The sequence below is a fragment of the Salvelinus fontinalis genome, chromosome 20 (genome assembly GCF_029448725.1).
Source record: "Salvelinus fontinalis isolate EN_2023a chromosome 20, ASM2944872v1, whole genome shotgun sequence".
Classification (NCBI taxonomy): domain Eukaryota; kingdom Metazoa; phylum Chordata; class Actinopteri; order Salmoniformes; family Salmonidae; genus Salvelinus; species Salvelinus fontinalis.
In genome coordinates this window covers 43,701,953-43,729,561 of record NC_074684.1, presented here as the reverse complement: position 1 = coordinate 43,729,561, position 27,609 = coordinate 43,701,953, and the positions used below count along the sequence as shown (strand labels likewise).

Below are 27,609 nucleotides of genomic sequence, written 5' to 3'. Positions count from 1 at the left end.
TTACGGGGAGAGAGGGGGGGGTTGAGGTGGGTTATTACGGGGAGAGAGGGGGGGGTTGAGGTGGGTTATTACGGGGAGAGGGGGGGTTGAGGTGGGTTATGGGGAGAGGGGGGGTTGTGGTGGGTTATTACGGGGAGAGAGGGGGGGGTTGAGGTGGGTTATTACGGGGAGAGAGGGGGGTTGAGGTGGGTTATTACGGGGAGAGAGGGGGGGGTTGAGGTGGGTTATTACGGGGAGAGGGGGGGGATTGAGGTGGGTTATTACGGGGAGAGGGGGGGGATTGAGGTGGGTTATGGGGAGAGGGGGGGTTGAGGTGGGTTATTACGGGGAGAGGGGGGGTTGAGGTGGGTTATTACGGGGAGAGAAGGGGGATTGAGGTGGGTTGTGGGGAGAGGGGGGGTTGAGGTGAGTTATGGGGAGAGGGGGGGGTAGAGGAATATAGAAGCTATGGGGGATGAAGTGGAGTCTATAGAGGAGTTGGAATAGCAGATGGGTAAATGGAGTCTATAGAGGGAAAGGGGGATACCTAGTTAATAGGACTGAATTGTGGGTTGTAAGGCGTAAATGAAGTTAGGATATGTAGGGCACTGTTGGTCTGTGTTGGGGGGGAGAACAGCATATGGTGGACAATGCAGGCAGTATTTAGTTGCGGACGTTAAAGTAGAAACCTCTATCCAGTCCATTCGTCTGGCAACACAGCAGCAATCCTCCTTACTTTCTGTCCAAAAAGGCATCAAACACATCCAATCACCATGTTCTAGGATTCTACATAGCAGCTGCAGAAAAATCATTGACAAAAAAAACAAAATGAAAAATCTAGGATTTTGCTGGTAGTTTAGCTGTCATTTCCCAATCTCATGTTCTGTGGTACAACTCTGTTCCTATCTGGACATATACTGCATCACCGTCTCTTCCTCTTTCCTCTGCGGCTGTCCCGCCACCCTTTCTTCTTCCTCTTCCTCACCCTCATCTTCCTCGTGGGCGGCGCCGGACATCTGAACTTTGACCCATCCGTCGGTGGCGAGGCCATGTTTCTTCTGGTGTCGTTTGTAGTTGTCCCAGTGTCCCGTGGTGTATCCACATTGCTGGCACTTATAAGGCTTCTCTCCCGTGTGTCTCAGCATGTGTCTCTTCAGATTCATACTCTGGTTACAGCTGTAGCTACACACTGCGCACTGGAACGGCTTGGCGCCCGAGTGGACCCGCTGGTGGCGTTTTAAGTTAGCCAGGTTCCCACAGGCGTAGTCACACAGGTGGCACTTGTACGGCTTTTCGCCCGTGTGCACGCGGTGGTGGCGTTTCAGGTTGTCGAAGTGGGCGGAGGCGTAGTCGCACTGAGGGCACTTGTACGGCTTCTCTCCGCTGTGCGTCTTCATGTGTCGCGCCAGGTGGTTGGGGTAGTGGGTGAGGAAGGGACAGGCGCTGCAGGTGTAGACCTTATCCCCACGCTCCCCGGGGCTGTTGGGGCCAGATGACTCCTTGGTCAGCATGTCCAGGGTGCATTTGGCACAGATCTGCGCAGTGGAACCATCCTCATCCTCCAGGGGGATACCACAGAGACGACAGGTAAAGGGGAAGAGCAGAGGAAGGAGAGAGTCTCTGTGTGTGTCCTCTGACTTCACTCCCACCACAGCTCTGACTCCAGGCCTAGTCCCAGTCATACACCTTCCTAAAGTCCCAGCCCCGACCCTAGCCCCAAGTCCAGGCCCCTCAATAAGTCTTGGGGGCTGTTGCTCCAGTGGTGGTGGTAACCTTTGTCTGCTGTAGCGTGGCAGGTAGTCTCTGTTGTGGAGGTTTAGATCAGACCTCATCACTTCTGAAATCAGAGCAGAGGTGGGCCAAATTAGTCATCACACACACAGGGTTTTTGTTTACATTTTATAGTGAAGACATCAAAATTATGGAATCATGTCGTAACCAAAAAAAACTTTTTTGTTAAACAAAATTACAATATATTTGAGATTCTTCAAAGTAGCCACCCTTTGCCTCAATGACAGCTTTGCATTCTCTCAACCAGCTAAATGAGGTAGTCACCTGGAATGCATTTTAATTAACAAGTGTGCCTTGTTAAAAGTTCATTTGTGGAATTTCTTTCCTTCTGATTGGCTCAAACACATTAAGTTGTGTTGTGATAAGGTAGGGTTGGTATACAGAAGATAGCCCTATTTGGTAAAAGACCAAGTCCATATTATGGCAAGAACAACTCAAATAAGCAAAGAGAAACAACAGTCCATCATTACTTTAAGACATGAAGGTCAGTCAATGCGGAAGACTAAGAACTTTGAACGTTTCTTCAAGTGCTATGATGAAACTGGCTCTCATGAGGACCGCCACAGGAAGGAAGACCCAGAGTTACATCTGCTGCAGAGGATTAGTTCATTAGAGTTTCCAGCCTCAGAAATCTGCAATTAACTGCACCTCAGACTGGCAGCTTCATAAAATAGTACCCGCAAAACACCAGTCTCAACGTCAACAGTGAAGAGGCGACTCCGTGATGCTGGCCTTTAAAAATTAAAAATCCTACAATGTGATTTTCTGGATTTTTTTCCTCATTTTGTCTGTCATAGTTGAAGTGTACCTATGATGAAAATTACAGGCCTCTCTCATCTTTTTAAGTGGGAGAACTTGCACAATTGGTGGCTGACTAAATACTTTTTTGCCCCACTGTATATGCATATTATTTGTATATTATTTGGATAGAAAACACTCTGAAGTTTCTAAAACTGTTTGAATGATGTCTGTGAGTATAACAGAACTCATATGGCAGGCAAAAACCAACCAGGAAGTGGGACATCTGAGGTTTTAAGTTTTTCAACTCATTGCCTTTAATTTACAGTGGGATATTGGTCATATTGCACTTCCTAAGGCTTCCACTAGATGTCAACAGTCTTTAGAACCTTGTTTGATGCTTCTACTGTGAAGGAGGGGGTGAGGTGAGGGCTCTGAGTCAGGGCTCTGGCAGAGTGCCATGAGCTGACAACGCGCGTTCACGTGATAGTTAGACCTGCGTTCCATCGCATTTCTACAGACAAAGGAATTCTCCGGTTGGAACATTATTGAAGATTTATGTTAAAAACATCCTAAAGATTGATTCTATACTTCGTTTGACATGTTTCTACGGACTGTAATATGAACTTTCGCATGGAGTTTGGATTGTGTACTGAACGTGCGAACAAAAAGGAGGTATTTGGACATAAATGATGGACTTTATGGAACAAATCAAACATTTATTGTTGAACTGGGATTCCTGGGAGTGCTTTCTCACGAAGATCATCAAAGGTAAGTGAATATTTATAATGCTATTCTGACATCTGTTGACTCCACAAAACGGCGGATATCTTTATGGCTTGTTTGGGCTCTGAGCGCTTTTTCCGTAAAGTTTTTTTGAAATCTGACACCGCGGTTGCATTAAGGAGAGGTTTATCTAAAGTTCCATGTACAACACTTGTATCTTTGATCAACGTTTATTATGAGTATTTCTGTAAATTGATGTGGCTCTCTGCAAAATCACCGGATGTTTTGGAGGCAAAACATTACTGAACAAAACACGCCAACGTAAACAGATTTTTGGATATAAATATTAACTTTATCGAACAAAACATACATGTATTGTGTAACATGAAGTCCTATGAGTGTCATCTGATAAAGATCAAAGGTTAGTGATTCATTTTATCTCTTTCTGCTTTTTGTGACTCCTCTCTTTGGCTGTAAAATTGGCTGTGCTTTTCTGTGAATAGGTGCTGACCTAACATGTTGTGCTTTCGCCGTAAAGCCTTTTTGAAATCGGACACTGTGGTGGGATTAACAAGTTTATCTTTAAAATGGTGTAAAATACTTGTATGTCTGAGGAATTTAAATTATGAGATTTCTGTTGTTTTGAATTTGGCGCCCTGCACTTTCACTGGCTGTTGTCATAACGATCCCGTTAACGGGATCCCAGCCATAAGAAGTTATTAAACAGCATGATCATTGAACCTTGTGCTGGGGACAATAAAAGCCCACTGTAAAATGTGCAGTTTTGGCATAATACCACAGATGTCTCAAGTTGAGGCAGTGTGCAATTGTCATACTAATTGCAGGAATGCCCGCTAGAGAATTGAATGTTCTTTTCTCTACCATAAGCCGCCTCCAATGTTGTTTTAGAGGATTTGGCAGTACGTCCAACCGGCCTCAGAACCACGTGTAACCATGCCAGTTTCTTCACCTGCGGGATCGTCTGAGACCAGCCACCTGGACAGCTGATGAAACTGTGGGTTTGCACAACCAAAGAATTTCTGCACAAACTGTCAGAAACCGTCTCAGGGAATCTCATCTGCGTGCTCGTTCTCCTCACCAGGGTTTTGATCTGACTGCAGTTCGACTTCGTAACCGACTTCAATGAGGCAAATGCTCACCTTCGATGGCCACTGGCATGCTGGAACAGTCTGCTCTTGATGGATGAATCCACGTTTCAACTGTACCGGGCAGATGGCGAGTACGGCGTCGTGTGGGCGAGCGGTTTGCTGATGTTAGCGTTGTGAAAAGACTGCCCCATTGTGGGGTTATGGTATGAGCAGCAGGCATAAAGCTACGGACAACGAACATTGCATTTTATCAATGGCAATTTGAATGCACAGAGATACCATGACGAGGCCCATTGTCATGCCTTTCATCCGCCGCCATCACCTCACGTTTCAGCATGATAATGTACGGCCCCATGTCGCAAAGACATGTACACACTTCCTGGAAGCTGAAAATGTCCCAGTTCTTCCATGGCTTGCAAACTCACCAGACATGTCACCCATTGAGCATGTTTGGGATGCTCTGGATCTACATGTACGAAAGCCTGTTCCAGTTACCGCCAAAATCCAGCAACTTTGCAGAGCCATTGAAGAGTGGGACAACATTCCACAATCAAGAGCCTGATCAACTCTATGTGAAGGAGATGTGTCCCTGCGTGAGGCAAATGGTGGTCACACCAGATACTGACTGGTTCTCTGATCCACACCCCTACTTTTTATCTGTATCTGTGACCAATAGATGCATATCTGTATTCCCAGCCGTGTGAAATCCATAGATTGGGGCCTAATGAGTATATTTCAATTGACTGATTTCCTTCTATAAACTGTAACTCAGTGAAATCCTTTAAACTGTTGCGTGTTGCGTTTATATTTTTTCTGTGTGATTGAAAAATACCTTCAGCTGAAGCACTGGGCTCCTCCTTTCTCTTAAGACCATGCCCACTAGCAGGAGGACCAATAGGAGGAGGGCCAACAGCAGGAGGGCCAACGGCAGAGGGATCAGGTCTGACTGCTTCCTGTCCCGCCCCCTGTCCCGGCTGTCCAGCCACATGCATCCTCTGATGCCTCTTCAGGTTGCCCAGGGAACTGCAGGCGAAGGAGCAGCGGTCACACCTGTATGGTTTCTCCCCAGTGTGAATCCTCAGGTGTCTCTGCAGGTTGACCAGCTGGGCTGAGGCGTAGGTACACAGGGGACAGCGGTACGGCTTCTCCCCGTTGTGAGTCTTCATGTGCCTCTTGACGTGATTGGCATAGCGTGAGGAGAACCCACACAACTGGCAGGAGTGGAGCTTGGAGTTGGGACCGTCGTCCCCCATTATGGAGTTGTCGTCCGTTACGTCCCCTCCTTCCTCGCTGTCGTCCGCTTGTGACCGCGAACCGGAGCGAAAGCCACCGAACGCGCCGCTGAATTCCCCTCCTCCTCCTCCTCCTTTGCAGCAACGGTGGCAGTAGGGTCCCACCAGATCCAGGCCACAGCCCCGGCAGGACAGGTAGGGGGGGAAGGGGGGCTCGAGGTCGGGCTGGGAGGTTGGATCACCCTCCTGGTCCCTGCAGCTCTCGGTGGCGGTGCAGGGCTCATCTGCGTCACTCTCCATACTGAGACGGCTGAAGGCACAACTCTCTTCCTCATCCCCCAGAGGGTACACAGAGAAGCCGATCTCAGCCGCTACAGAGTCTGAAAGGCAGATAAAAAGCTGGTATGATGAATCCTTAGTCAAAGGGTTAAATAAACTATCAATAGACATGTTACAGACTGAGAACCCATCTACACAACAGGAGGAGAGACATGTTACAGACTGAGAACCCATCTACACAACAGGAGAGGAGACATGTTACAGACTGAGAACCCATCTACACAACAGGAGAGGAGACATGTTACAGACTGAGAACCCATCTACACAACAGGAGAGGAGGTGGAGACGGGAGACAAGAACGACGAGTCTCCACAGTAAGGGGCGACAGATATACTGTACAGAACGTACGTTTAAAAAAAGCTCTCCTCTCTTCTGTAGGCCTAAAATAACAAGCCTTAAAAGAAGGCATAGGTTAAATCCTGAGATTACAGACTAGTACTAAAACACTTGAAGTAGGCATTCTAGAGTTAAGTCAACAGGTTACTATATCATTGTGTTTACTTGATAGCTAGCTAGAACAAAGTGTTAATAACATTTAAAAAATAATTTAAAAGATTTAAAAAGCAATACATATAAAAGTACTCCAGTAGGCATCTACATCCTCTTTCTCCTATTAGGGATGTAACCAATGATGGATATTAACCCTGGATTGATGAGGCTATGTTTTGGCCATTGAGAGGCTTTGAATCCACCGGTCGGCCATGTTGGCACTCCTCAGTAGGAGCACTCCTGCATCGGAACTATGCAGTGTTTCAATTAAAAATGACAAACATTAAAAATTATAATAATTGTAGTGGGGACAGTAGCATTAGTAATCTATAAAAATGATACTTTAAGGAAAATGTTTAGCTCACATAATGTATGTCTGTAATAGAATAAAATGCGGTAAAAACAATGTAGACATTAAATGAATTTCTAAAACTTTTTTACACTGGTGAGGGAGAGCCAAGATGGAGGCACGGGGGCTTCAACACAATGGTGAGGGAGAGCCAAGATGGAGGCACAGTGGCTACAACACAATGGTGAGGGAGAGCCAAGATGGAGGCACGGGGGCTTCAACACAATGGTGAGGGAGAGCCAAGATGGAGGCACAGTGGCTACAACACAATGGTGAGGGAGAGCCAAGATGGAGGCACAGTGGCTACAACACAATGGTGAGGGAGAGCCAAGATGGAGGCACGGGGGCTTCAACACAATGGTGAGGGAGAGCCAAGATGGAGGCACAGTGGCTACAACACAATGGTGAGGAAGAGCCAAGATGGAGGCACGGGGGCTTCAACACAATGGTGAGGGAGAGCCAAGATGGAGGCACGGGGGCTACAACACAATGGTGAGGGAGAGCCAAGATGGAGGCACAGTGGCTACAACACAATGGTGTGGGAGAGCCAAGATAATTTACCTTTATTTATTTAACTAGGCAAGTCAGTTAAGAACAAATTCTTATTTTCAATGACGGCCTAAGAACAGTGGGTTAACTGCCTTGTTCAGGGGCAGAACACCAGAGTTGTACCTTGTCAGCTCGGGGATTCGATCTTACAACCTTTCGGTTACAAGTCCAACACTCTAACCACTAGGCTACCTGCCGCACCACAAGATGGAGGCAAGGTGGCTTCAAGACAGTGCCCCGTATCAGGCATCTAGTGTATAAATCATTGGATGTGACAAATGGATCATTTTTAAACTGTCAATAAGAAAAATTCCCAATGCAGCTGCAAGCAACGTTTTGGGTCTCACGGTGCGTCCCTGTCAGATGGTTAAAGGACTGTACCCCACTACCTCACTACCCCACTACCTCACTGTACCTCACTGTACCCCACTACCTCACTGTACCCCACTACCTCACTGTACCCCACTACCCCACTGTACCCCACTAACATTACTGTACCCCACTACCGCACTGCACCCCACTACCATTACTGTACCCCACTGTACCCCACTGTACCCCACTAACATTACTGTACCCCACTACCTCACTGTACCCCACTACCATTACTGTACCCCACTACCTCACTGTACCCCACTACCTCACTGTACCTCACTACCTCACTGTACCTCACTACCTCACTGTACCTCACTACCTCACTGTACCTCACTACCTCACTGTACCCCACTTCCTCACTGTACCCCACTTCCTCACTGTACCCCACTTCCTCACTGTACCCCACTGTACCCCACTACCTCACTGTACCCCACTACCTCACTGTACCTCACTGTACCCCACTAACATTACTGTACCCCACTACCTCACTGTACCCCACTACCATTACTGTACCCCACTACCTCACTGTACCCCACTACCTCACTGTACCCCACTACCTTTCTACCTTACTGTACCCCACTACCTCACTGTACCTCACTGTACCCCACTACCATTACTGTACCCCACTACCCGTACTGTACCCCACTACCCGTACTGTACCCCACTACCCTCACTGTACCCCACTACCTCACTGTACCCCACTACCTCACTGTACCCCACTACCTCACTGTACCCCACTACCTCACTGTACCCCACTACCCTTACTGTACCACACTACCCTTACTGTACCTCACTACCTCACTGTACCTCACTACACCTCAGTACCCCACTACCTCACTGTACCCCACTACCTCACTGTACCCCACTACCTCACTGTACCCCACTACCATTACTGTACCCCACTACCCGTACTGTACCCCACTACCCGTACTGTACCCCACTACCCGTACTGTACCCCACTACCCGTACTGTACCCCACTACCCGTACTGTACCCCACTACCTCACTGTACCCCACTACCTCACTGTACCCCACTACCTCACTGTACCCCACTACCCTTACTGTACCCCACTACCCTTACTGTACCCCACTACCCTTACTGTACCCCACTACCCTTACTGTACCCCACTACCCGTACTGTACCCCACTACCCGTACTGTACCCCACTACCCGTACTGTACCCCACTACCCGTACTGTACCCCACTACCCTTACTGTACCCCACTACCCTTACTGTACCCCACTACCCTTACTTTACCCCACTACCCTTACTGTACCTCAGTACCTCACTGTACCCCACTACCCTTACTGTACCTCAGTACCTTACTGTACCCCACTACCCTTACTGTACCCCACTACCCTCACTGTACCTCAGTACCTTACTGTACCCCACTACCCTTACTGTACCCCACTACCCTTACTGTACCTCAGTACCTTACTGTACCCCACTACCTCACTGTACCCCACTACCTCACTGTACCCCACTACCCTTACTGTACCCCACTACCCTTACTGTACCCCACTACCCTTACTGTACCTCAGTACCTTACTGTACCTCAGTACCTTACTGTACCTCAGTACCTTACTGTACCCCACTACCCTTACTGTACCTCAGTACCTTACTGTACCCCACTACCCTTACTGTACCTCAGTACCTTACTGTACCTCAGTACCTTACTGTACCCCATTACCCTTACTGTACCCCATTACCCTTACTGTACCCCACTACCCTTACTGTACCTCAGTACCTTACTGTACCCCACTACCCTTACTGTACCTCAGTACCTTACTGTACCCCACTACCCTTACTGTACCTCAGTACCTTACTGTACCCCATTACCCTTACTGTACCCCATTACCCTTACTGTACCCCACTACCCTTACTGTACCCCACTACCCTCACTGTACCCCACTACCCTTACTGTACCTCACTACCTCACTGTACCCCACTACCCTTACTGTACCTCAGTACCTTACTGTACCCCACTACCCTTACTGTACCTCAGTACCTTACTGTACCTCAGTACCTTACTGTACCTCAGTACCTTACTGTACCCCATTACCCTTACTGTACCCCATTACCCTTACTGTACCCCACTACCCTTACTGTACCCCACTACCCTTACTGTACCTCACTACCTCACTGTACCCCACTACCCTGTACCCTACCTCGCAAAGTTTGCATTTCCTTCTCATTAAACTTATCAAAATATTGCCATACAGGACTTCACTGCTGTCGCTAGCCTCTCTCTGCCATTTTCCCAACTTAACGACAATGACGTAGTTGGGGAGAGTCAACTCCAAAGATAATTGTTTCCTTGACTCCTTGCACGTCAACTCCCATTGGTGAGTGTCAAGATTCGACTCTTAAGAGTCAGTATTTTTGGAACGGAGGAGACTGATTAGTTGCAGTAATTCCGAGAACACAAACAATCACATCTTTCATAGCGAGCTAGCGAGGGACGGAGAGAGAGGCGAGAGAGGCACAGTATAGGCAGGTCTTTAAAACTTTCCTAGCAGATTAGGAGAGCATTTTAGCTAACCCTAACCTAAGTCTCCTACCTTCCACTTTAATTATTCTAACCTGCTGCATAAATTCTCCTAACCTGCTACGAAAAAGTACCTTCCGGTCGCAGCTGTACTGCATCCGGCCAGAACCGTGGTAGAAACAGGGCACCAAATCAGTAGAGAAGTTGAGCCTCGTGCTTCAACGCTCTTAGTTGTGGAAATTGACCCACTAAGCAGTTAACGTTCTGCATCGACCTAAACAAAAAAAAAAAAGTTTTTTTTTTTGTTTGGGATTTTTTTCCTTAACGTTAAGGATCCCAATTTCATTTAAACATTGACATCCCTATCTCCTATCAATAGCCAAACCTCCAAACCCAATAACCCATAGCAGATGTGCTGACAATACTTAGGTCAGACTAAACAGACACGTCTGCATCTCAACTGGCACCCTATTCCCTTTATAGTGCACTACTTTTAATGAGGGCCCATAGGGCTCTGGTTACAGTAGTGCACTATATTGGGAAAAGGGTGCCATTTGGGACGGAGCCAAAACTGACAGACCTGCGTTTGATTAAACCCTCAGCAGAACAATTTAAAAAGACCCTACTGTGAAACAGTGTCTTTCGAATCCTGGCTAAGACTGCATGCCCTAGACTCCAAAGAACATTTCAGTGTTCACAAGAAGGTATCTTGCTCCATCTCCGAGGTCGGACTAGACTACATTCAGAAGGTATCTGGCTCCATCTCCGAGGTTAGACTAGACTACATTCAGAAGGTATCTGGCTCCATCTCCGAGGTTAGACTAGACTACATTCAGAAGGTATCTGGCTCCATCTCCGAGGTCGGACTAGACTACATTCAGAAGGTATCTGGCTCCATCTCCGAGGTCAGACTAGACTACATTCAGAAGGTATCTGGCTCCATCTCCGAGGTCGGACTAGACTACATTCAGAAGGTATCTGGCTCCATCTCCGAGGTCAGATTAGAATACATTCAGTTGGAATCGAACCAATTCAAAAGGCAAATACAATCTCTGTTCTAGCAAATAATCATTCATAGCTCTACGTAGATAGCGTTTCATACTCACAGTGCTGGCAGCTTGTATTACCGCTGTGCTGTTTGCAGTATTTACCCAAATAATAAGGGGTGAAAGATGCCTCTGTTGCAGTAGGCCTCTCCCCAAAAAAACAAGAAGAAAGAACAGGCAGTTTGGCTAGGCCTCTGTTCTCTCCCTCTCTAAATCCTTCGCACTCCGTCTCCTTTTCACTCCCTTTATCTCGGTCTGTGAAGCAGCCTTCTCTGACGTAGTCGTGGTTAGGCCTCTTTAGTGTTTTTCTTCTCCCTCAGTCTCTCTCCTTCTTTCTGGCCTTATCTCTCTCTCTCTGAACTAAACCCAGCAGCAGTGAGGAATGGGAGATGAACCTCCTTCTCCCAGCCAGGCAGAGAGAGCGACTGTGAGCAGGGTAGGAGTCTGGTACAGCCTTTTTATTGAGCTTGTCTGTCCCTGCTCTGCTAGAAACTCTGCCTGCTGGATGATTACCAAGCCTAATGATGATGACTATAATGGCAGTGGCTGATGGTGATGATAATGATGATGATGATGATGATGATGATGACGATGACAGCGGGGGAGCGGGAGGCAGACAGGACATGATGATGATGATGATGATGATGATGATGATGATGATGATAAATAAATGGCTTCCAGGGTAATGGAGTCCTTGATGATAATGGTGTCCTTGATGATAATGGCACTGCGTCTTTTTATGACCCTTATATAATAATGGCGGCTGCTTGCCACTGCTCTTTTTTCATATTTTCCTTTGCCATTTTTCAGATTGTTCTTTCTGACAAAGAGGCCACAGAGGGAGAGGGAGGGAAAGGGAGGGAGAAATGTCCCTCAGCAGCACCCAACCAGCAGCGGGTTCATCTCTCTCTCTGTCTGTCATACTGAAGAGGCTGTCACCAACACAGAGATAGACAGCTCAATGTGTAGTCAAATGCTTTTATGCAAATATTGTTCATGGAACATTGCTTTAGTAAACCTAATCAAGGATTCTCAAAGAATTTTCAGAAAGATATTTACTGCTGGTTATGAACTTTGTGCAAAAAACAATCTCACAAAATAGCCACGGACCTGTCGTGTCTCTTAATACTCACAGAAAAAGCAGAAATATGAAAATGAATGGTAAAATGTAGGCGAGCGTTTAGTTTTCCAACAGACAGTGCATTTTTTCTTTGTCTCTATTTTATAAGTGATAAACAGCACTTACTACAGGGTTACCTCTCGGTCTCCCCCGCGGGGTTACCTCTCGGTCTCCCCCGCGGGGTTACCTCTCGGTCTCCCCCGCGGGGTTACCTCTCGGTCTCCCCCGCGGGGTTACCTCTCGGTCTCCCCCGCGGGGTTACCTCTCGGTCTCCCCCGCGGGGTTACCTCTCGGTCTCCCCCGCGGGGTTACCTCTCGGTCTCCCCCGCGGGGTTACCTCTCGGTCTCCCCCGCGGGGTTACCCCTCGGTCTCCCCCGCGGGGTTACCCCTCGGTCTCCCCCGCGGGGTTACCCCTCGGTCTCCCCCGCGGGGTTACCCCTCGGTCTCCCCCGCGGGGTTACCCCTCGGTCTCCCCCGCGGGGTTACCCCTCGGTCTCCCCCGCGGGGTTACCCCTCGGTCTCCCCCGCGGGGTTACCTCGCCAAAGACTACGGGGTTACCTCGCCAAAGACTACGGGGTTACCTCGCCAAAGACTACGGGGTTACCTCGCCAAAGACTACGGCGTTACCTCGCCAAAGACTACGGCGTTACCTCGCCAAAGACTACGGCGTTACCTCGCCAAAGACTACGGCGTTACCTCGCCAAAGACTACGGCGTTACCTCGCCAAAGACTACGGCGTTACCTCGCCAAGGACTACGGCGTTACCTCGCCAAGGACTACGGCGTTACCGCGCCGAAGACTACAGCGTTACCTCGTGAACTACCAACAGCGTTACCTCGTGAACTACCAACAGCGTTACCTCGTGAACTACCAACAGCGTTACCTCGTGAACTACCAACAGCGTTACCTCGTGAACTACCAACAGCGTTACCTCGTGAACTACCAACAGCGTTACCTCGTGAACTACCAACAGCGTTACCTCGTGAACTACCAACAGCGTTACCTCGCTAAAGACTACAGCGCTACATCGCTAAAGACTACAGCGTGAATAAGGGGCATATTCATAATGGGAAAAATAAAAATTGGCCCCCACAGGCACAACCACTGTTACACAACCTCTATGTCAGGCAGTGTCAGAGGAAGGCCCCCCAAAAAATCCAAGACTCCAGCCACCCAAACCATAGACTCTCCTACCAACTGGCAAACTGTACCGTAGCATCGGCTTTTGGACCAACAGGCTCCGAGACAGCTTTTACCCAGAAGCCATAAGACTACTAAATAGCCATAAGACCGCTAAATAGTGAATTAGTGGTTACCCGGACTATCTTGCACTGACTTATAAACACTCACCAGACTATATACGGTGCATTCGGAAAGTATTCGGACCCCTTGACTTTTTACACATTTTGTTACGTTACAGCCTTATTCTAAAATTATTCATTTGTTTGTTTTTCCCCCATCATCAATCTACACACAATATCCCATAAAGACAAAGCAAAAACACTGTTATAATATTTTGCACATGTATTGAAATATCACATTTACATATGTATTCAGACCCTTTACTCAGTACTTTGTTGACGAACCTTTGGCAGCGATTACAGCCTCGAGTCTTCTTGGGTATGACGCTACAAGCTCGGCACACCTGTATTTGGAGAGTTTCTCAGATTCTTCTCTGCAGATCCTCTCAAGCTCTGTCAGGTTGGATGGGGAGCGTTGCTGCACAGCTATTTTCAGGTTTCTCCAGAGGTGTTTGATCGGGTTCAAGTCCAGGCTCTGGTTGGGCCACTCAAGGACATTCAGAGACTTGTCCTGAAGCCACTCCTGTGTTGTCTTGGCTGTGTGCTTAGGGTCGTTGTCCTGTTGGAAGGTGAACGTTCGCCCCAGTCTGAGGTCCTGAGCGCTCTGGAGCAGGTTTTCATCAAGGTTCTCTCTGTACTTTGCTCCGTTAATCTCTTCCTTGATCCTGAATAGTCTCCCAGTTCCTGCCGCTGAAAAACATCCCCACAGCAAGATGCTGCCACCACCATGCTTCACTGTAGGGATGGTGCCAGGTTTCCTCCAGACATGACACTTGGCATTGTGAAAAATAGTTAAATCTTAGTTTCATCAGACCAGATAATCTAGTTTCTTTTAGGTGCCTTTTGGCCGAATCCAAGCGGGCTGTCATGTGCCTTTTACTGAGGAGTGCCAACCATCTGGCCACTCTACCATAAAGGCCTGATTGGTGGAGTGCTACAGAGATGGTTGTCCTTCTGGAAGTTTCTCCCATCTCCACAGAGTAACTCTAGAGCTCGGTCAGAGTGACCATCGGGTTCTTGGTCACCTCCCTGACCAAGGCCCTTCTCCTCCAATTGCTCAGTTTGGCCAGGCGGCCAGCTCTAGGAATAGTCTTGGTGGTTCCAAACTTCTTCCATTTAAGAATGATGGAGGCCACTGTGTTCTTGGGGACCTTCAATGCTGCAGAAATGTTTTGGTACCCTTCCCCAGATCTGTGCCTCGACACAATCCTTTTTCTGAGCTCTACAGACAATTCCTTCAACCTCAGGGCTTGGTTTTTGCTCTGACATGCACTGTCTACTGTTGGACCTTATATAGACCGGTGTACGCCTTTCCAAATCATGTCCAATCAATTGAATTTACCACAGGTGGACTCCAATCAAGTTGTAGAAACATCTCAAGGATGATCAATGGAAACAGGATGCCCCTGAGCTCAATTTCGAGTCTCATAGCAACGGGTCTGAATACTTATGTAAATAAGGTATTTGGTTTTTATTTGTAATACATTAGTAAACATTTCAAAAATGTTATCGCTTTGTCATTATGGGGTATTGTGATGTCTTTATAGTGTATTGTGATGTCATTATGGAGTATTGTGATGTCATTATGGGGTATTGTGATGTCATTATGGATATTGTGATGTCTTTATAGTGTATTGTGATGTCATTATGGAGTATTGTGTGTAGATTGATGAGATGTTTATCTTATTTCATCCATCTTAGAATAAAGCTGTAACGTAACAAAATGTGAGAAGTCAAGGGGTCTGAATACTTTCCGAATGCACTGTACACACACTCATCATTTGCTGCTGCTACACTGTTCTTTATTTTACTAATACCTAGTCCCTTTACCCTGCCTTCCATGTACATATCTACCTCAAATACCTTGTACCTCTGCACAGTGATCTGGAACTCCCTGTATAAAGCTCCGCATTGATCTGGTACTTCCTGTATATAGCTCCACATTGATCTGGTACTCCCTGTATATAGCTCCACATTGATCTGGTACTTCCTGTATATAGCTCCACATTGATCTGGTACTCCCTGTATATAGCTCCACATTGATCTGGTACTGGTACTTCCTGTATATAGCTCCACATTGATCTGGTACTCACTGTATATAGCTCCACATTGATCTGGTACTGGTACTTCCTGTATATAGCTCCATATTGATCTGGTACTCCCTGTATATAGCTCCACATTGATCTGGTACTTCCTGTATATAGCTCCACATTGATCTGGTACTTCCTGTATATAGCTCCACATTGATCTGGTACTCCCTGTATATAGCTCCACATTGATCTGGTACTGGTACTTCCTGTATATAGCTCCACATTGATCTGGTACTCACTGTATATAGCTCCACATTGATCTGGTACTCCCTGTATATAGCTCCACATTGATCTGGTACTGGTACTTCCTGTATATAGCTCCACGTTGATCTGGTACTCCCTGTATATAGCGCCACATTGATCTGGTACTTCCTGTATATAGCTCCACATTGATCTGGTACTTCCTGTATATAGCTCCACATTGATCTGGTACTCCCTGTATATAGCTCCACATTGATCTGGTACTCCCTGTATATAGCTCCACATTGATCTGGTACTGGTACTCCCTGTATATAGCTCCACATTGATCTGGTACTTCCTGTATATAGCTCCACATTGATCTGGTACTTCCTGTATATAGCTCCACATTGATCTGGTACTCCCTGTATATAGCTCCACATTGATCTGGTACTCCCTGTATATAGCTCCACATTGATCTGGTACTCCCTGTATATAGCTCCACATTGATCTGGTACTTCCTGTATATAGCTCCACATTGATCTGGTACTTCCTGTATATAGCTCCACATTGATCTGGTACTCCCTGTCTATAGCTCCACATTGATCTGGTACTTCCTGTCTATAGCTCCACATTGATCTGGTACTCCCTGTATATAGCTCCACATTGATCTGGTACTCCCTGTCTATAGCTCCACATTGATCTGGTACTTCCTGTCTATAGCTCCACATTGATCTGGTACTCCCTGTATATAGCTCCACATTGATCTGGTACTTCCTGTCTATAGCTCCACATTGATCTGGTACTTCCTGTATATAGCTCCACATTGATCTGGTACTCCCTGTATATAGCTCCACATTGATCTGGTACTGGTACTCCCTGTATATAGCTCCACATTGATCTGGTACTCCCTGTATATAGCTCCACAATGATCTGGTACTCCCTGTATATAGCTCCACATTGATCTGGTACTGGTACTCCCTGTATATAGCTCCACATTGATCTGGTACTCCCCGTCTATAGCTCCACATTGATCTGGTACTGGTACTCCCTGTATATAGCTCCACAATGATCTGGTACTTCCTGTATATAGCTCCACATTGATCTGGTACTCCCTGTATATTGCTCCACATTGATCTGGTACTGGTAATTCCTGTATATAGCTCCACATTGATCTGGTACTCCCTGTATATAGCTCCACATTGATCTGGTACTGGTACTTCCTGTATATAGCTCCACATTGATCTGGTACTGGTAATTCCTGTATATAGCTCCACATTGATCTGGTACTCCCTGTATATAGCTCCACATTGATCTGGTACTGGTACTTCCTGTATATAGCTCCACATTGATCTGGTACTGGTACTTCCTGTATATAGCTCCACATTGATCTGGTACTGGTACTTCCTGTATATAGCTCCACATTGATCTGGTACTGGTACTTCCTGTATATAGCTCCACATTGATCTGGTACTTCCTGTATATAGCTCCACATTGATCTGGTACTTCCTGTATATAGCTCCACATTGATCTGGTACTCCCTGTATATAGCTCCACATTGATCTGGTACTGGTACTCCCTGTATATAGCTCCACAATGATCTGGTACTTCCTGTATATAGCTCCACATTGATCTGGTACTCCCTGTATATTGCTCCACATTGATCTGGTACTGGTAATTCCTGTATATAGCTCCACATTGATCTGGTACTCCCTGTATATAGCTCCACATTGATCTGGTACTGGTACTTCCTGTATATAGCTCCACATTGATCTGGTACTGGTAATTCCTGTATATAGCTCCACATTGATCTGGTACTCCCTGTATATAGCTCCACATTGATCTGGTACTGGTACTTCCTGTATATAGCTCCACATTGATCTGGTACTGGTACTTCCTGTATATAGCTCCACATTGATCTGGTACTGGTACTTCCTGTATATAGCTCCACATTGATCTGGTACTTCCTGTATATAGCTCCACATTGATCTGGTACTTCCTGTATATAGCTCCACATTGATCTGGTACTCCCTGTATATAGCTCCACATTGATCTGGTACTGGTACTCCCTGTATATAACTCCACATTGATCTGGTACTTCCTGTATATAGCTCCACATTGATCTGGTACTGGTACTTCCTGTATATAGCTCCACATTGATCTGGTACTGGTACTCCCTGTATATAGCTCCACATTGATCTGGTACTCCCTGTATATAGCTCCACATTGATCTGGTACTCCCTGTATATAGCTCCACATTGATCTGGTACTTCCTGTATATAGCTCCATATTGATCTGGTACTTCCTGTATATAGCTCCACATTGATCTGGTACTCCCTGTATAAAGCTCCACATTGATCTGGTACTCCCTGTATATAGCTCCACATTGATCTGTTACTGGTAATTCCTGTAGAAACACAAACTCACTTCCTTGACAACAGCTCTGCTCCACTCTGCGAAGCGCAAGGAGTATGAATGCCCTGACTTCTGCGGTGGCCGCATCAGTCATAAATGCTGTGCGGCCACCGCAGATTCCCACAATGACCATAAAATAGGCATTTAGTGATTTACGCCTCGTGCACAACGGTTGCATCAAACTGTATGTGTTCCGGCAGAAGCCCATTCATTTCATTGGGAGGCAATCCGCACTGCTGCAAATCATCAGCCGGACTAGTGTGCAGTGTCGCATGCCTTAGATTTTTTCGACTCGTGTGTTGCTTTGCCTACTGTTGATGATAATTCGTTTTACTTGAGACAGGAGACCAAGTGGAGACATAGGACGAGGTGGATAATTTTATAATAAGGCAGGTTTATTCAAGTGTAAAAATATTATGCAAAGCGTGCAGCACGGCTCTTTTCTATCCGATCCGTATGGGGTCATTTGGAAAAGAGGGCGTTTTCAGAATTGTTCAGTACTATACAGACAACAAGCAAAGTAGGTAGATCTGCGAGTCCGGCCTTCCGATTGGTCGATCTGGGTCTTGGGTAGTCCTGCTTCCGGCCTGGTGTCCACGTTCCATTGGTTCCTGAGAGTTCTTTGTCCTGAGGTCCAACCATGGGTTGGGTGTGTCTGTGGTTATTATGGGGGAGGGGAATCATGTGTGTCTATAGTTGGTGTCTTAAGTCCAGCATATGTCCAAGAGGAATGAGGAGTATGTGTGTTTTTGTATAATATATGGCTTATGTTGAAGTGTAGTTATTGCTAGTTTCCAGTCTCTATTTCAATTTCTTACACTACCAGTAAAAAAACACCTTAGAAGTTACTAATGTGTAACGCGATAATTTTTGTTGTTATGTGGCGCATGGATTGTGTAGAATAAGTCAAATGTACCGTACAGCAATAACCACGTGGCGTTATGCTTGATCTGGTAATGTGGTGCGGAGTCGCCATACAGAGTGTGTGACGGAATTGCCGAGCCTTCAGATGCTTGTTGCCAAATCAAATCTACATACTGGGATGTCGTGCGCCCCGCAAATGTTCTAACAATGTGGAGGGTTCCGCATAGCTCCGTATCAACATGATGGTTTGACGGTAGGTAGGGCCAGTTCATCCTGTACAAACACATTTCCTTGACAATTTCCTTCACAACAAACATGGGAGAACTTTGACGAAAGGCTATCAGAACAAGTTTCCAAAAATAAACATATGTCTATATCTCGTGTAGGGATTTTTTTTTTTTTAAACATGAAAATGAGTTTGAACTCCTGGAAAGAGATCGGGGAGGTAATGGGGATAGATACGGTAGGAGGTCACCGACCGTGGGGGATAGAAGGACGACGCTGGATTGGAGCACATTCAAGAAATCTGCTGTAACAATGTGGATATTCGTCAAATCCGTCATGATTGATGTAAAAGGCCCACAATGGGGTTACTAAAGTCCGATTTTGATATATTTGGCTGTTTTTGCTGCATAACATTTAGAAGTTGACCCTTTTCAGGTTTAGAAGTGACTGCTAAATGCTAACTCCCGTTTGTATCAGCTGTTAGCATAACAAGCACATAGAAATCGGTGGTGGTAGGTAGTAAGTTGTTTTTAACTGTAATGTAGTTGATTAATGACATGAACGTGTATTGGGGTTGACATCCATACAAGCAGTATACTCCGATTTTTACCTCAATGTAGTGGGAAATACAAATGTAGGCTAATTTTGCTGGGGGGCAATGAAGAGATTCGGATATTTCCCCCATGGCGTTTCCATGGTTTTGGTTGACCTCGTTACCGCATCGATGGAAACGGAAGCTTGCCACAAGAAGTGGAGGCAGTTGCGGGACAAGTTCGTAAAACTCCAAAAAGATATAATCAAAGGTTGAAATGGAGATGCATGTGGGAAATCGCATTTTTATTTGATGCCATCTTGGCTGAGCTCCTATGTCAAGCACACAGGAATTGGAGTCCAACATCCCAAAAGTAGTAAGGTATTCTTTCGTTCAGCCAGTTGCTTGTAATTAGCTGGCTGGCTATAGAAATTAGCCCTGAGTGGTGCGTTTTAAGAGGTGCACTCCCCGAAGCACAATAGGTATGACTGCTCTTAACTTTTGCGGGGGCCACGTTACTGTAAATGCTGTATGGCCACTTCAGATGCTGGATTGACCATAAAATCCATCACACACATACACACAGCCTCCCCTCCCTAATAGCCTACAGCTGCTAGCTCCCTCCCTCTCTCAAATCAAATCGTATTTATCACATGTGCCAAATACAACTAGCTATATACAGGGAGTACCAGATCAAAACCCAACAAGGCACCAGTCTAAAACCCAACAAGACACAAGGCACCAGTCTAAAACCCAACAAGGCACCAGTCTAAAACCCAACAAGGCACCAGTCTAAAACCCAACAAGACACCAGTCTAAAACCCAACAAGGCACCAGTCTAAAACCCAACAAGGCACCAGTCTAAAACCCAACAAGACACCAGTCTAAAACCCAACAAGGCACCAGTCTAAAACCCAACAAGACACTAGTCTAAAACCCAACAAGACACAAGGCACCAGTCTAAAACCCAACAAGGCACCAGTCTAAAACCCAACAAGGCACCAGTCTAAAACCCAACAAGGCACCAGTCTAAAACCCAACAAGGCACCAGTCTAAAACCCAACAAGGCACCAGTCTAAAACCCAACAAGGCACCAGTCTAAAACCCAACAAGGCACCAGTCTAAAACCCAACAAGACACTAGTCTAAAACCCAACAAGACACAAGGCACCAGTCTAAAACCCAACAAGGCACCAGTCTAAAACCCAACAAGACACCAGTCTAAAACCCAACAAGGCACCAGTCTAAAACCCAACAAGGCACCAGTCTAAAACCCAACAAGGCACCAGTCTAAAACCCAACAAGGCACCAGTCTAAAACCCAACAAGACACCAGTCTAAAACCCAACAAGACACCAGTCTAAAACCCAACAAGACACCAGTCTAAAACCCAACAAGACACCAGTCTAAAACCCAACAAGACACCAGTCTAAAACCCAACAAGACACAGTCTAAAACCCAACAAGACACCAGTCTAGAACCCAACAAGACACCAGTCTAAAACCCAACAAGACACCAGTTTAAAACCCAACAAGACACCAGTCTAGAACCCAACAAGACACCAGTCCAAAACCCAACAAGGCACCAGTCTAGAACCCAACAAGTCTAAAACCCAACAAGGCACCAGTCTAAAACCCAACAAGACACCAGTCTAAAACCCAACAAGGCACCAGTCTAAAACCCAACAAGGCACCAGTCTAAAACCCAACAAGGCACCAGTCTAAAACCCAACAAGGCACCAGTCTAAAACCCAACAAGTCACCAGTCTAAAACCCAACAAGGCACCAGTCTAGAACCCAACAAGGCACCAGTCTAGAACCCAACAAGGCACCAGTCTAGAACCCAACAAGGCACCAGTCTAGAACCCAACAAGGCACCAGTCTAGAACCCAACAAGGCACCAGTCTAGAACCCAACAAGGCAACAGTCTAGAACCCAACAGTCTAAAACCCAACAAGGCACCAGTCTAAAACCCAACAAGGCACCAGTCTAGAACCCAACAAGGCACCAGTCTAGAACCCAACAAGGCAACAGTCTAGAACCCAACAGTCTAAAACCCAACAAGGCACCAGTCTAGAACCCAACAAGGCACCAGTCTAGAACCCAACAAGGCAACAGTCTAGAACCCAACAGTGTAAAACCCAACAAGGCACCAGTCTAAAACCCAACAAGACACCAATCTAAAACCCAACAAGGCTAGTATGCATGTTATGCAGATAACTCAGGCCAATATTTTTCTAATTTTTGGCAGTATTTGTCAGTATCTGAATAATGAAAGTTCTAAATATGTTTTATGAGTAGTGCTGTGCATGACCCTAGAATGGCAACAAATTAATCCTAAGTGATTTTAATGGGCTTTCTCCAATCTGATCATTACATACTCAACCAAACAAGGACCGAACTGACAGTGAAGTAGTCCAATTTGTAAAACTTTTCATTTAATTCAGCACTGCATCAAAATACCATTATAGACGATATTGTAAAAAAATTCACACCAGTATGTATATTACCCAGCCATACCTTGACCCGGACTGTTCTAGGTTTGGTGGTCTCAAGAATATCTCAAATGTGTCTGGCATTGCAAGATTAATTCCGCTGTACACTTTTTGACCTCCATGACATGCTTCTATCATGGAAAAGGTCTCGGTTATAAAATAGATTTGATCTCAATCGCCCATCATGACATTTACATGACATTTTAGTCATTTAGCAGACGCTCTTATTCAGAGCAATTTACAGTAGTCAGTGTATACATTTCCATACTTTTTTTGGTAGTGATTAAGGTCTTGATTTAGGCCTAACAATTGTATAGTTAAGTGCGCCACATCTCAAGTTATATTTCCGTCCAACAAAACCAACCTGTCTGAATAACACTTTAATAAATTAAATACCAACCTGTCTGAATAAAGCTTTAATACATTTAGTACCAACCTGAGTACTTGTCGTCCAGGCCTAGGATCTTGTCATGGCCGGGGTCACCAAACTCAAGGTCGTGTCCCAGAAGAAAATCTGCCTTCAAGGTCAGGCTTCCTGGAGCTCCGATGGTTAATACACCATCTTCAGAATCCACTGAAACACAAGACAACCTTTATTTATATTCGTCAGGGAATTAATAAATCGAGTAAAAAATAAAATAGTTTGCTAGAAAAATCGCTTTACATGAAGGTTAGAAGTCATAAGGATGTAAGAAAGTATGAATATTAATCAAGCCATGTTTTTCTAGCCTTACTGACAGAAATGTTCATTGCTCCAAGTTAATGTAAAAAAAAAAAAAAAACACCCGACACACAGCTATGAATATTCAATAGTCAAAGACACCAGCTGCCTGTAATTTCCAAGACAGTCTGCCACAATTAAAGCGATACTTCGGGATTTTGGCAATGACTGGAAGTCTACTAGTATTTATACATTTTTTATACCTTTATTTAACTAGGCAAGTCAGTTAAGGACAAATTCTTATTTACAATGACGGCCTACCCCGGCCAAACCCGGACGACGCTGGGCCAATTGTGCGCCGCCCTATGGGACTCTCAATCACGGCCGGATGTCATTCATTATGTATTAGGTATGTAGACTTCCAGCCGTTGACTTCCAGTCATCGTGCTAACGCTAGTTAGCATTGGCTCGGGAAGGTACCGCTAACTTCCTTCATACTGGACACAGAGACATGAAAATTGTATCCACGAGTTCATCTGACTATGGGGAAGTAGTGCCAAAATCCCAAAGTATCCCTTTAAAGGCCTTCTGAGTGAGCTAATACTCTGCTGCCCTCTAGTGGAGAATGTCATGCATGACAGTACATGAGTCAGTGGCTGCCTCCCTGTATAATTCACTACATTTGACCAGAGCCATATGGGGTTTGCCTAGCTATCCAGACTCCTTGCTCGGCCCAAACGCTACACCATATGGGGCCCTGGTCAAAAGTAGTGAACTATCTAGGGAAGAGGGTTTGCCTAGCTATCCAGACTCCTTGCTCGGCCCAAACGCTACACCATATGGGGCCCTGGTCAAAAGTAGTGAACTATCTAGGGAAGAGGGTTTGCCTAGCTATCCAGACTCCTTGCTCGGCCCAAACGCTACACCATATGGGGCCCTGGTCAAAAGTAGTGAACTATGTAGGGAAGAGGGTTTGCCTAGCTATCCAGACTCCTTGCTCGGCCCAAACGCTACACCATATGGGGCCCTGGTCAAAAGTAGTGAACTATCTAGGGAAGAGGGTTTGCCTAGCTATCCAGACTCCTTGCTCGGCCCAAACGCTACACCATATGGGGCCCTGGTCAAAAGTAGTGAACTATGTAGGGAAGAGGGTTTGCCTAGCTATCCAGACTCCTTGCTCGGCCCAAACGCTACACCACGCTCATGGACATTAGTTTCTTCTCCACAATAAGTGAATCCCCGAGCTGACAAGGTAAAAATCTGTCGTTCTGACCCTGAGCAAGGCAGTTAACCACGTCTTCGGCAGGTAACAGTGGATTGTCGACTAAGGCAGCCCCCCGCACCCCTCTGATGCAGAAGACACATTTCAGTTGCACAACTGACTAGGTATCTCCCTTTCCGAGTGCATTCCCCGACCCTTCACAGAATGCGAACATATTCGAGGCCGTCTGATTTCTACAGAAACCAATGGGTTGGGCAAGAGCCAGTCACACAGGTGGGTAAAGCTGCGGTTTTTGAAAATCAGTCATTGGCTTTGATACTCCGATTGGTTAGAGACGACCAAAAGCGTTGAGGACTTTGTTTTGTACAAAACGGCCCTCGTGCCCCCTCGAAAACCACAAACAACTTCAATGACATCAGGCTCAGACTGAAGTATGTAGCGAACGACAGCAGCAAAAATAATTGAGTGTGAGTCTTCAGGCTAGAATAGGGTACCATTTGAGAAGTAACCTTAATTGGTTTTTGACCATTGGAGAGGAGGACTGTAGTTAAGGCAGTAGCCAATGTTAATGACAAGATCCCATCTGCCGCCATCGATGAGAACGAAGACGCCTGGTAAAGTGTTTCTATGACGTAGTCGGGGACATTTCCTGTATCTTAAATCATATTCAAGTCACTGGCTTTCTTAATTCACCTTTCCTCAATTCCCATCTCCTCACCTCCTTCTCAAAACACATTGGAAGGAAGGACCGCGGACATGTTTTCTTCAATATGGTTGAGGAGGCGAGGAGATTGGATGTGAGTAATCACAGGAAGACAAATTGGGACAGAGACACTTCCGGTATCTTACCTAATAAGTCATTTCCTGACTGATAGTTTTTTATATTAAAAATAAATAAAATCTTATACATGTTTTCCTCAAAGATTACAAAGTGAAAACAAATGTTTAAGCATAGCCAGGATCTCCAGTAAAATGTCCACGTGAGGACAGATTGTGTCCATTTCTATGTCTCTGGCATTGTTTGGTCTCTAGCTACATGAACTTGATGATCCCACTCTTCAGCGTGTTAGAAAGTGGTCACCATTAGTTCCCACCCTAAAACTAGTCCAGTTCCTGTATTTCATATTTGACCATCTGCTCTCATACAGGAAACGTTAAGACCAGAGCACAAAGATCACAAACGTCATTAGCATAACATGCATGTTGCCCTCTAGAGAATGGATCAACGTTCTCTGTTCTATACTGGCCCAATGCATAGAACAGTGGCTTACAGTTATAGGAATGTGACAGTTTGAGCCCTTACACTTGACAGGTTGAGGATTCTGTTGTTTTCTTCTTGGCATCTTCCGGTCAGCCTCTCTCTTCTGCCACCTCTTCTGAAAGACCTCTGGAACTATCAGCTCATTCTGTTTTTATCCATGAAACTGCTTCTCCAGTGGTTCTAATAGTCACACAAACACAGATAAATAGCGATGTCAATCAACCAGACATGACAATGCATTTTCAAGCATAATTGGCCCAAGCTATCTCTATTGCCCCGGTATAGCCATTTACTAGTTAGCTAACTAGCTAGCAAACCAAACGTGTGATACACGGACCTGCCAGCTCCACACCAATGATTAAAATGCCACTTTAAATAACAAACGCTAGTTGGCGAGCTAACGTTAGATGGCTTGCTAAGTAGAGTATCATAATGTAGACAGATCGAATCGCTGGCTATCGTTCGGATGTTGTTGCAGCTTGCTCCTGGCCCTTAATGATCCTTTGTGGACAGCTAGCCAGCTAGTTAATGATGTTGGCTAGCTAACATGAACGACTGCACAACGTTACCAGGCTAATTTGTTTGAAAGAGCAAACAAAAGAGTAACGTAAGAATTATAGCTAGCTAATGTTAGATATTCATATCCGGTTTGTTATATATGGAGTACTCTGAAAGCTTAATAGTTAATGATAGTGTGCAGGTTAACATTAGTAGCTAGCTAGCTAAACAGCAAGTACAGTATGTGCTAAATTAGCCAGTTAGCTATCAAGCTACCGTTTATTTACAAAGCTACATATAGTAAATAAACCTCTCGACTGTAGCCAGTAAAGCTCCATGTACCCGTGCATAAACGAGATCTAAATTACCGTGTCTATATATCCGCCATTTCTTTATCTGCAGCGGCGACAAAGAAAGGCAATTAATATTGTTTTTCATAACTTAATTGATTTTTTGATTTCCATTGTATACATTCGCTTCCGCTGTTGCACGTGTTTCCGCTTCCTAAATTAATTTCCGGTCGTCTGTGTCATGGTACTTGTAGTTATTTTCTGTTTCTAATCATTTTAGCCATGTGAAGTGTATATGTTTGTGTATTTCATGTGCTGTGACAGGAGAAGAAGACGTTATTATATTCTTATACATTCTTATTCAATCTCTGTTTTGGAATATATTAAGATCGCACATTTTAACCTATTTTATGGAGAAATTTGAGGTTAAGCCTATTTTTAATTTTATTTATACATTTTATTTAACCTTTATTTAACCAGGTAGGCTACTTGAGAACATGTTCTCATTTGCAACTGCGACCTGGCCAAGATAAAGCATAGCAATTCGACACATACAACAACACAGAGTTACACATGGAATAAACAAAACATACAATCAATAATAAAGTAGAACAAAAGAAAACAAAAAGTATATATACAGTGAGTGCAAATGAGGTATGTTAAGGAAATAAATAGGCCATGATGGTGAAGTAATTACAATATAGTAATTAAACACTGGAATGGTAGATGTGCAGAAGATGAATGTGCAAGTAGAGATACTGGGGTGCAAAGGAGCAAGATAGATAAATAAATACAGTATGGGGATGAGGTAGATAGATGGGCTGTTTACAGATGAGCTATGTACAGGTGCAGTGATATGTGAGCTGCTCTGACAGCTGGTGCTTAAAGCTAGTGAGGGAGATATGAGACTCCAGCTTCAGAGATTTTTGCAGTTCCTTCCAGTCATTGGCAGCAGAGAACTGTAAGGAAAGACGACCAAAGGAGGAATTGGCTTTGGGGGTAACCAGTGAGATATACCTGCTGGAGCGCGTGCTACGGGTGGGTGCTACTATGGTGACTAGTGAGCTGAGATAAGGCGGGGCTTTACCTAGCAGAGACTTGTAGATAACCTGTAGCCAGTGGGTTTGGCGACGAGTATGAAGCGAGGGCCAACCAACAAGAGCGTACAGGTCGCAATGATGGGTAGTGTGTGGGGCTTTGGTGACAAAACGGATGGCACTGTGATAGACTGCATCCAGTTTGTTGAGTAGAGT

The 27,609-nt window shown here is 45.5% G+C and overlaps 1 protein-coding gene across 1 annotated transcript; it reads right to left on the bottom strand.

Moving 5' to 3' along the window:
* Window positions 1–750: 750 nt before the first annotated feature.
* Window positions 751–26,560, bottom strand: LOC129817855 (zinc finger protein 513-like). Its single transcript, XM_055873449.1, has 5 exons — window positions 26,435–26,560; window positions 25,611–25,748; window positions 22,861–22,998; window positions 5,176–5,955; window positions 751–1,816 (listed from the first exon to the last, which is right to left on the bottom strand). The coding sequence occupies exons 2-5, from the start codon at window positions 25,648–25,650 to the stop codon at window positions 882–884; spliced, it is 1,893 nt and encodes a 630-aa protein (XP_055729424.1). The 5' UTR covers window positions 25,651–25,748; window positions 26,435–26,560; the 3' UTR covers window positions 751–881.
* Between the last annotated feature and the right edge of the window lie 1,049 nt (window positions 26,561–27,609).

Excerpts from the sequence above, each read along its gene's own strand:
- LOC129817855 (XM_055873449.1), bottom strand. The coding sequence starts at position 25,650 with ATGCCAAGAAGAAAACAACAGAATCCTCAACCTGTCAAGT. Across the intron at positions 22,999-25,610 it reads GAATCCTCAACCTGTCAAGT|TGGATTCTGAAGATGGTGTA; the intron begins GTAAGGGCTCAA and ends CTTGTGTTTCAG. Across the intron at positions 5,956-22,860 it reads CCTGGACGACAAGTACTCAG|ACTCTGTAGCGGCTGAGATC; the intron begins GTTGGTACTAAA and ends TCTGCCTTTCAG.